General features: G+C 43.0%; 1 protein-coding gene across 1 annotated transcript; it reads left to right on the top strand.

Annotated features, from left to right (window-relative positions):
- The first annotated feature begins 9,026 nt into the window (after positions 1–9,026).
- Positions 9,027–10,988, top strand: LOC137664914 (toll-like receptor 6). Its single transcript, XM_068403555.1, has one exon. The coding sequence runs from the start codon at positions 9,027–9,029 to the stop codon at positions 10,986–10,988; it is 1,962 nt and encodes a 653-aa protein (XP_068259656.1).
- The last annotated feature ends 487 nt before the right edge of the window (positions 10,989–11,475 follow it).

The raw sequence follows: 11,475 nt of genomic DNA, 5'->3' as shown, positions 1-11,475 counted from the left end.
TTTCAATTCTGAATACAGAAAATAAATGAAGGCTTTTAGGCTCCATAAACATTTGAATGACTATAAAAGATGCAACGTTTACCATAAGCTATTGCTGAAAAACAACACAGCCTTGAGGTAAGGCCTCCTGAAGCATGGAGCCCTGTGGCACATGCATCGTGCCAGCACTGATATCACAATGATATTCTGAATACTCTATTCACCTTGCAGGATAGCACTGAAGAACGAAGAGCTTACTTTTTTCCAAAGTATGGTATGGTGAGGGAGAAAGGAGTTAATTTGTCTGGAGAAGTCAAATATAAGAGCTTCCACATGGTTAATTCCTATGTTCCTTGTTAGGTGTGTAAGGAAAACCCCTGGAGAACGGGATAATCTGAGCTGCAATAGCCAAGCAGCTCTTGCTCTCCTTCTCATCATTTCCACATACACAGGTTCCTATAGCCTGCTGACTGATGGAGGAGGATGACAAACACAGTGTGACTAAAACCATGGTGATATTTATGCGTGGAGGAGGGGTATAATTTAAGAACATGACAGGCCATAGTCCCTGCAGCCATTTCACAGATAGGAAGCATAAACTGCTCATACCGTTTCTGCATCACTTGATCTCAAAGGCTTACTGTTTGGGGAGTGCAACACTTCTCACCTGTTCCCAAAAGTCCAGACATGAGTTCTGGAATTAAGCTGTGTGTTTAAACTTCAGTTCTGAAGCCTAGGTAAGCTTGCATGAGGTACAGTTATTGATTTTTTTTTTTGGTAAGTTACAAATACGTTTTCTCTTATTTACTCCTTATCTTCCAATGCAACTTCCTTTTTCTAAGTATTTTCCACCACTGCACAGTCATAAGGCTGAGGATCCAGGGAGGGAAAGAAATGGCCATTGAGGGAGCTCTGCAGCTGATTAAGGAGTGGCACTGGCAGAGTCCAAAAGGACTACTGTACAGCGATTACTACCACTTACTTGTTGGCAACAACAGTATGCCTGGCACTCTACTCAGAAGAAAATGCTTGACAAAGAGTTGTAATTACAAGCTCTTGACTATATGCAGAGTTGCATGGCATAAAATAAACTCACAGAGTCCTCTCTATAGATGCTGTCTTTTTGCTGACTCCCATATTAATTAAATACGGTTCAAAGCTTTTTACCTGTTAGGAATGATCGAGGTTCTAAAAGAGACTGAAGAACAGAAAAATAAAGGCAAAAAGCAAAATGTAACTGGGATTAGAGGAAGCTTGCCTAAGAAACATGTATTTAAATTAGTATATTTTATTAAAGTCTATAGAATCATGTACATTTGTGGCTTTAGCAGCCTGTTTATCTCACTTGAATATAGATCAGCTGTTTGAACAGTTCCAAGAAATGCATTTGGGATCAGTGAACAAGAAACAAAAAAATAAGCACTTGGTGCCACTTATATTACTTTAGCTTACACTATAACTTAATTATTTTTAGAAAGCATGCATTTACCAGTCAGAATCTTTACATCTGCCACAAGTATTTGCAGTTTTCTGTTACAAATATAGCAAATACTATAAAATGCTTTAGTGTAGGCAAATATTGCTATTGTTTTAACAGTACCCACTGTGTGATAGGCAGCATCACTTAAAGAAAATTTTTGTATTTGTAAATCAAATTCCATCATCAGATGGGAGGCTCCTCTACCAAAACCTGTAAATCTGTACGTACGTGCATCATAATTTCGCACGGGGATTAGATCTGAGTAAGAAGATGCTCAACACCAGGGCAATTTGTAAAGGATCACACATAGACGTGCACATAAATTTTTGCAGGACTGGGGCATCTTTGGGGACCACTCGGGCCAAGGTCCCTCCAGTTGTCTGCTAAACCTTCCTCATGGGAGCAAAGCAGGTGACAGCAGACTACCACACCTGTCAGAAACCAGGAGCCGCGCTTGACCCCGGGGTAAGGCGCCATTCAAGCTGTCATCCGTGAGACTACACTGATCTAAATCAACTCGGACAACTCCAGATAGCTCATGACGGAGATGCCAAGGCCAGCTGCGGACCAGACGGCAGGCGAGCACTCTGCCCACAGCGACCAGCCGCCTTGAGGCGGGCAGCGGCCAACGGGCGGCGGGACCGGCCGGCCCTGAGGTGGGGGCAGCTCCCGCGGCGGCTCGGTGGCACCTGCCGACCCGCCGCCTGACGAGTTTAATGCGCCTCGAAAGCAAAGCCCGGTATCCGACGGGCGCCTGCAGACGCGGATCAACGCCTCCGCGAGGGATAACTTTTTTGGCCGGCGGCACCGCGCTCCCCTTTCGCTCGGCGCCCGCTGTCGCTTCTCCCTCGGCCGGGCGCTGCGGGCAGGGCGAGCTGAGGCGATCGTCCACTCGGGCGCCCCGCGCTGCCGCCGCCAGCTCCCCCTGCCCCGCTGCCACCTGCGCCCGCGCCCAGGGCAAAGCAGGAGCAGCCGCAGCGCCGCTCCCTCAAACCCGCAGCGGCCACAGCTTCCCCCTTCTTTTTCTTTTTTTTTCCTTTTCTTTTCGAAATCCCCTCTGGGGTGCAGTTCTTAGTGAGGAGCCCGCAGCCAGTTTCAGAAGCAGGAGAAAAAGAAGAAATCGCTGTGCTCCTTACCGCTCAGCAGTCCCCTCGCCGTCGCGCCCCCTCCTCCTTCCCCTTCCCCGCCCCGCCACGTCGGCAGCAGCGGGGGGAGGAGGCAGAGCAGGCCGGGTAGCCGCGGGCCGGCCGGACCGCAGGGAGGCGGGAGGGATGGCGCTTCTTCCCTCGCTCTCCCGCCGTCTCGCTGAGGCGGCCGCCTGTTGCGAAGGGGCTGCCCCGCACCGCTGCTGAGCGCCCCCCGGGCTCCAGGCTGCGAGCTGGGGCGGCAGCGCTGACCCGCCACGACCAGCCGCCCCGGCCGCCATTATCGCCCCTCACGGCCCCCAGCTCTCTGCGGCCCCGCTCAGCGCAGGGGGCGGCGGGGCGCGGGCTGACAGCCGCCTCTGGGACACGACGGTGTCCCGGCGGGGGAGGCGGGCTCACAGCCGCCCGTGAGACGCGGCGGTGTCCCGGCGGGGGAGGTGGGCTCACAGCCGCCCGTGGGACGCGGCGGTGTCCCGGCGGGGGAGGCGGGCCCCGCGCTGGGGACCCCGCGGGAAGCGCCGGCCGGGACAGCCGGGCGCGGGCGGAGCAGGGCCACCCACCCCTGAGGCGCGGGCGGGCCCGCCGCGTCCTCGCTGGGGAGTCAAAAAGGGGTGAATCTGACAACCCTGACGTGATAACGTTCATACTGGGGCGTTTTAAGTATGAAGGAGTCTAGTTACCGAGCTGGCGTCAAATTATTTTTTTTTGGTAGAAGATTTAATCCTTCCTCAAAGCGAGCTGCAGGTAACCACCTGCTGAAGCCTGTGGCTGCGGATTAAACAACTGAAATTTAGCTTTTTAGGTGCCACTTTGCGCCTTCGTTACATCTGCGTTTACAGGAAATGCCGCTAAAAGCAACTGGGAAGTGCATACACACGTTTCTGGTAAGTTAGTGTCAGCACTGGGCACCCGCGGCCACGCCAGAAATACTTGGTTGAACAAGGGGATTGCAGGCTCTTGCCCAACAACCTGTGGTTCTTGTCTCTGTCTAATTCCTCATACCCTTTCCTCTTTTTGCCATTTCATTTTAAGGTGAAGCATGCCCTTTTACTGTGATAAAAGGCAGTTCCACGATTCATCATAGTATCCTTGCTATCACTAGTCTTCCTTTGCCGAAGAAAGAAATACTGTTGCCACAGGAAGCAAAATAATACATGTTGTGAATCCCTGAGGAGAGCTGCTATAGGAGGTCACGAAATAAAGCCCCATTTCTCAGAAGCGTGCTCCACAAATACAGCTCACACTACATGATGTACACGCTTATCAGGCAAAAATCTCTGAAGTTTCCCATTAAGGTAGGTGGTAGCAGAACAAATGCTTGTATCACTAAATAAGAAGTTTATTTCGAAGACGTTCCAATGAGAATTTAAGTATAAGGGCATGCTGGTAGTTCTAGCATCCTTTAGGTTAATTTATTAATGTTTAGATGTATTTATTGAAAATGAAATCTAGAGTGGCCCTAAGAATTCCCCTCTGTTTTTCAGTGGAGCTTGTGGAAAAGTAAGGGCAGTGTCTTAGGAGGAATCACAATAGATGAAGCTCAATAGCTGGAGATGGTTTTTCCCCATCATGGATGGTAATTTTGACTGTAAAGTGGATCTTACGCTGTCAGTTTTGCAGATTCTGTCCCAGACCATGCATGTTTTAGAACTGCAGGACAGTATTAATCACTATTGTAATATAAAGTTATTACTTCAGGATGAAATTAACATTATAAGTGCATAAATGTGTATGTCTGTCTATTGGGATAGCAGGCTGTATTAGTTTCCAAAGTTCTTAAATTATTTTCTTGAATTTAGCACTTGCATTTTCTAATTTTCTTTTTCTTTCTTTTTATTAATTTCTGTTCAATAGTTAATTTCACTTTTATTTTCTCACTATGGTAATATTGCAAATGGTTTTTGAATAAATGAGCAATAGAGATTGAACACTTCAACTCATCTCAGATTTCACTGAAGTTTGTTATTACTATAAGTTTAGTGTCACCATCTTCCTAATGGGTTTCAGAAAAGATACTTGCCTTTTAATAAATAGATAAATATAAAGAAAAGATGGAAGGAAACAACTACATTTGGCTACTTTTAACAGAACACATAAGTATGCATAACATTTGGGGAATATATTAATCTTCCAGTGATTGCACTGGTAAATCTGAGTGGTAAATACGAGGGCTAATGGCATGCAATTAATGGTAATATGTTTATTTTGCTGTTTAACATATGCTCTATCTATCTTTATAGTATGTAGGCAGAACTGGAGAACTCAAACTATGCCAGTGGCCAGCTCATACTGTCGCTTAATTGAAGAGATACTCTCAAATAGGAGTCTCTAATTTATGGCAGTTATTACATGTTAACCAAATGTACATCTGGTTCTGTATTCGTTAGAGTGATCGGTAGGTTATAGTGAAGCAGTTAAACTCTCATATTCCAAAACAGGAATGAATGTTTGGTAGAAGCAAGGTCTTACCTTAGGATTTTATCTCGTTCTAAGGATGGAGAGCAAAATCTTGCCAACTAAGGGCAGACAATGGTGAGGTTTGTATATAACAACATTATGAGGTGGCATTTGGAAACCAGATGTGAATGCTCTTGTCTGTATTGACAGAAATGGAGAAAGAATCATGGAATCATAGAGTACCACCATAAGGCTCATTGGCATAACAGCAGAGAATATGAATTGTCCATATTCTGTCCCTTACTGCCTGTCCTATCTTTCCCTTCCTTTTTTCACAGAATCACAGAATGTTAGGGATTGGAAGGGACCTCGAAAGATCTTCTAGTCCAATCCCCCTGCTGGAGCAGGATTACCTAGATCATATCACACAGGAACGCGTCCAGGCGGGTTTTGAATGTCTCCAGAGAAGGAGACTCCACAACCTCTCTGGGCAGCCTGTTCCAGTGTTTGGTCACCCTCACCGTAAAGAAGTTTTTCCTCATATTTATGTGGAACCTCCTGTGTTCCAGCTTGCACCCATTTTTTGGATGACTTCTTTTCGCTTGAAGCTGAGAAATGAAATATGATGTACAGAATAAGCTTTAAAGTGAAAAAGTAATTTTAAAGATTATTTCCTCTGCTTCCTGAATCATTGAAACATTGAATCACTGGAATGTTAAATCATGAATGTGTTATGGTATGCTAACCCAGAAAGGTAGGTTGTAGTGTGTCAGTTCTGTATTTAAATCTCAGCTGAATTTCTGACCAACATTATACAGAAATAGAGAGAGACTGGTTTATGTCTTTGCCAGGACAATAACTCAAGTGTTTGGGCATTCAGTACTGAAATCACTGCTCTGTTTTAATTAAAAAAAAAAAAAAAGACTCCACCTACCGTTTCCATGTCCACTATTTAACCTAATCACAACACTGCTGGAGGAGGAGAGAGATTATTTTTCCATTCCCATTAAATGGAAATTAAAATAAAACAAACAGTTCTTTTATAAACCAGCCTTGATAAGAACTTGACAACTGTATTGGTATAGATAAATGGAAAAAAATAACCAGAATAATGAATATAGACTTAGATCATTATTAAGTTCAGAGAGGAAGATGTTTTAATTTCAGCATAAAACTTGCTCAAAAGAAGTACTTATTTTCGTGTTAATTTGATGAAGACAGAAAGTTGGTAAAAAGATTAATTTGTTTCCTTGCTTAATCTATTGCAAAACATGAAAACATGTAGTTCAATAATAATTAAATAATGGGGAAATTACAGTAATATATGTGGAAAATACATCTGGAGTAAAGCAAATGCCATTTCATAAGCTGTCAGTAGATGGCACAAACATTTATATAAAAAGTTTGGGCGTTCCTAAGTATTATTACACAGTAGGATAGAGTTACAGGAAGTTTTCTTTTTGTCTATTCCTGAGTACATTTTCTGCTTTTTCGGAGAGCAGGTGTTTCTGGTGAGAAGCTTTTCATTTTATTAATTTTATGTGGTTGCTAGTTAGCTGAAACTGTTTTATATTCTGCATCTTATTTGAAAATGAGCCATGTTTTCCATAGAGAGTTATTAGCAAGTGTATGATATACTTTCAAGTGTATAGGTAAGAAATGAGAGTAAATTTGCTTATGTTCAGTAAATTTATCCAAAGACGATGGCCAAATAGCAGTCTCTTTGTACTCATTGCACCCATAGTTATGCACTCTATAAATTTCTTATATGAAAGTTTAGCCAGTTTATACCTAGCTTATATTGGAAAAACTCTTAAAACCTTAATTTTGGTCTCTTCTCTTGCTCTTTAAACAACAGAACAATTTCTCGCTATGATCTTTGTTTGCTTACCCTACTGGATTGCTTCTCTGCTTATATCTTGATAATGCTCTTTTTGTCAAGTTTGAAGACTTGAGGATACTTCAGAATTAAAAGGGATATGACTATAAAGGATAATTTCTCCAGTGTTAGCCCCCAAATCATGGGTCATGTGTTATAACAGTTGTTAATTTTGTGGCTTTGTAGGGTATTCTAAAGAAAGTTTGAAGGTACTCATAAATAATTTGACTGAATGCCAGGATACAGGAATGAGAAGAAAATTAAGCACATGTGGAAGAATCATATCCTTCTTTCTCCTAGTCCCTGGATATTGCTGACATTTTGTCCTAAGAAGAAATAATGATTTGAAGGTAGATTTTTTTTTTCAGGTTTCTCTTGAAGCTACGTATTTTGTTTGATTATATACACATTAGTAGTGTTACCCAAACAATCAGAAGATCAGGATAGAGGGCACTGATTATTTTTTGTTCTCTGCACGTGCCCAAATGCCTTTTGAGGGCTGTGATGGTAAAACTACGTATAATTTTTCCAAATGAAAATCTGGAAAAAGGCTGGAAAAGTTTTGCTGCTGTATTGCCCCACTATTTCTAGATGATTTCCAAGCCTATTTTCGTGCGTTCTTTACAAAAGAAGAACTCAGTGGACTGTTTTTTGTTGTACTGTCAAGATTTTGTAATATAGGTTGTGTTAGATTGAGGAGAATGTACATTTTAGACCCAGTAATGTGATTCTAAGAAAGCTTGTGGAATGGTTGATGGTACAGAGGATGTAGTCCTCGAGGCTGTGGCTTTAGTTCCACAAGTAACAGCTATTACTGTCTCATTGTAGAGTCACTAGAAATCATCGTAGAGTTACTAGAAATATCAACTCACAATTTTACCATTTCAATATCAAGGGAAAGTTGAAAGCCAGTGCAGTCATAAATAAGCACTATGGAAAGCTTCAGACAACAACTATGATTTAAAAGTAATGGGAGGAAGAGGGGAAGAATGTTCTGAGGAAACAAAAATATTTCAGAAACCTGGAAAACAACTTTAAATCAAGATTTACACATATAAAAAGGTTAGCTAAGTTCTTACCAGTTCCTCTTTCAGAAAGGTGGTCTAATGGATTTATGGCAATATCTAAAAGGAGATTTAAGGCGGTATTCGCCAATGGCTGACTTAAACAAAGGGAGGCTGGCTGCCCCAAACTCCTGCATTCAGAAAGGACAAGTAAAATCAAAGCAAAGTCATGGTTACGATTTTTCTCTAAATTGTGTTTAAATAACCCTCTCTTTCACCACAGAGACACTTGAGGTCAGTGTCCTTAGATCAGGGCTAGATTTTGTGTACAGAGGTCCTACAACTGGTATTTTTTTGTGTAGCATGCAGATATTTTCAGCGTGTGTTTGGTGTCTTCTGAGTACACCTAACAAATCAGGCATGGGGATGCCCCACTTTCAGAGTCTAAATTCAGGAGATGCTCAAACCCAGCCAAGAACTGAAGTCTTCTTCTGTGGACTTTCCCATAGCATAAATATAGAACATCCTACCCCCGACCCGGTCTCCCCAGTTAAAATAAGCACTAATGACTAATCTCAGCTACCTAAAGACATTCAGATTTTGATTCACTCTCTTGAACTTCCGTCCTGTGTTTCAGTCCAGGTTGTATAGTCACAAGTCCATTTAAAAAAAAGTCCCCGAGTCTAGTTCATATCCTTCAAGAGAGAATCTGAGGAGAGGATGACCATACTGACCTCAAATACTGTACTTTCTGATCAACGTGTATTATACCATTGTGGGAAGCCTTCATAATACATTGAATCACAGTAGTAATTCTGTAAATAAGCAGCAAGTTTTAGTTACCTATGAAATCAGACATGTTTTGGAAGAAACAGACTCAGTATTTGCCAAATAGAAATTTCAGTGGTGTTCCCTTAATGAAGAATGCCTCTGCTGAGTGATAATAAGTGCCTTCATTGCTTTTTGAGTCAAAGGAAGAGCTGAGAAATCGGAACCCAAAAAAATCAATCTCTATGATGGTTCCTGCATAGCTGCTTAATGATACAGTCTGGTTTTTGTTTTTGTTTGTTTTGCTACAGGATTAGTACAAAGATGGACAGATGAGAAAAGTATTGAGCATCTTCAAGGAACCAGAAACCAATATGACAGAAAATATGAGATCTCTCAGAAACTGTTTTCTTTACAACTGTCTGTTTGCATTAACTTTTTGGAACCATGTCAGCCTGTCTGTGGAAAATGAACTGTTTACTTCTGTTTCTAACGATTTTCTGGAAGATGGTTCTGACAAAAAAGTCAAGAGCTTGCCACTCCTGTATACAAATAGTCATCAGTCCAAAGTTAATTATGACTGGCTTGTGATAGAAAATACTACAGAAAGCCTGTCATTGTCAGAAATCACAAATTACAATGTAAAAAAATTAGTAACTTTATTATCTAATTTCAGACAAGGCTCCAGGTTACAAAATCTGACACTGACAACTGTGTCAGTGGACTGGAATGCTCTTATGGAAGTTTTTCAGACTGTATGGCGCTCATCCATTGAATACTTCAATATTGACAGTGTAACACAACTGTCGGACATCAAAAGATATGACTTTGACTATTCAGGTACCTCTATGAAAGCACTGACAATGAAGAAAGTTTTAATCACAGATCTGTACTTCTCACAGGATGACCTATACAAAATATTTGCAGACATGAATATTGCAGCCTTGACAATAGCTGAATCAGAGATGATACACATGCTATGTCCTTCATCTGACAGTCCCTTTAGATACTTGAATTTTTTAAAGAATGATTTAACAGATCTTCTTTTTCAAAACTGTGACAAATTAGTTCAACTGGAGACGTTAATCTTGCAGAAGAATAAATTTGAAAGCCTTCCGAAGGTAAGCTTCATGACCAGCCATATGAAATCACTGAAATATCTGGACATCAGCAGCAACTTGCTGCGTCACGATGGAGCTGATGTGCAATGCCAGTGGGCTGAGTCTCTGACAGAGTTGGACCTGTCCTCAAATCAGTTGATGGACTCTGTGTTTGAGTGCTTGCCAGTCAACATCAAAAAACTCGACCTACGAAACAACCAGATCTCCAGCGTCCCCAAGGGGATGGCTGAGCTGAAATCCTTGAAAGAGCTGAATCTGGCATCGAACAGGCTGGCTGACCTGCCGGGGTGCAGTGGCTTTACGTCCTTGGAGTTCCTGAACATAGAGATGAATTCGATCCTCACCCCATCTGCCGACTTCTTCCAGAGCTGCCCAAGGGTCAGGGAGCTACAAGCCGGGCACAACCCATTCAAGTGTTCCTGCGAACTGCAAGCCTTTATCCGTCTGGAGAGGCGGTCTGGGGGGAAGCTGTTTGGCTGGCCGGCGGCGTATGTGTGCGAGTACCCGGAAGACTTGCGAGGAACGCAGCTGAAGGACTTCCACCTGACGGAACTGGCTTGCAACACGGTGCTCTTGCTTGTGACAGCTCTGCTGCTGACACTGGTGCTGGTGGCTGTCGTGGCCTTTCTGTGCATCTACCTGGATGTGCCATGGTACGTGCGGATGACGTGGCAGTGGACGCAGACGAAGCGGAGAGCCTGGCATGACCACCCCGAAGAGCAGGAGACCGTTCTGCAGTTTCATGCGTTCATTTCCTACAGCGAGCGCGATTCGTTGTGGGTGAAGAACGAGCTGATCCCGAACCTGGAGAAGGGGGAAGGCTGTGTACAACTGTGCCAGCACGAGAGAAACTTTATCCCCGGCAAGAGCATTGTGGAGAACATCATTAACTGCATTGAGAAGAGCTACAAATCGATCTTTGTGTTGTCTCCCAACTTTGTGCAGAGCGAGTGGTGTCACTATGAGCTGTACTTTGCCCATCACAAATTATTCAGTGAGAATTCCAACAGCTTAATCCTCATTTTACTGGAGCCGATCCCTCCGTATGTTATCCCTGCCAGGTATCACAAGCTGAAGGCTCTGATGGCAAAGCGAACCTACCTGGAGTGGCCGAAGGAGAAAAGCAAGCGTGCCCTTTTCTGGGCTAACCTGAGGGCAGCTATTAGCATCAACTTGCCAACAGCTGATGAAAAGAGGTGTGGGAAAACAGATTAAGAATCTTTCTAATGGAGTTTCTTCTCTTTTTTTCTTGGTGAAGCAATAAATACTTTATGATTTCTATTGGTTGTCAATGTATTTAACTTTTTGTTACAGAACCTTGTTTCTACATCGTTGTCTATGCTGCCTACTAACTGTAGGCAAAATTCAACCCACCTTACTGGAAGCCTCTTGAGATTGATACAGATATAGCAAATCACAAATGAGTTCAGATGTGGATTTTGAAATAGAGCTTGAAATACTGTAGTGAATTTTTCTCAGCAGAATAAAATCTGGAGCAGTTGGTACAGTCATGTGGAAGAGTGCTTGAGTTGCTAGAGAGTTTGCAGAGCTGCATTAATCACAAGGCTTAGGCAGCTTGGTCACAGGACCTCTTCTGCCAAAATTAGTTTGCAAGAAAGACAGTTACACATCCTGAGAAGACGTCTAGAAGTCCGGAGCTTGAGATGGTTCCTGGGTAGTGTTTTATCAGATTCAGTGAAGC

The sequence above is a fragment of the Nyctibius grandis genome, chromosome 6 (assembly GCF_013368605.1).
Source record: "Nyctibius grandis isolate bNycGra1 chromosome 6, bNycGra1.pri, whole genome shotgun sequence".
Taxonomy (NCBI): domain Eukaryota; kingdom Metazoa; phylum Chordata; class Aves; order Nyctibiiformes; family Nyctibiidae; genus Nyctibius; species Nyctibius grandis.
This window is presented reverse-complemented; position numbering and strand designations above follow the sequence as displayed.

What these genes read in the sequence shown, in the direction of transcription:
- LOC137664914 (XM_068403555.1), top strand. Translation starts at nt 9,027, where the DNA reads ATGACAGAAAATATGAGATCTCTCAGAAACTGTTTTCTTTACAACTGT.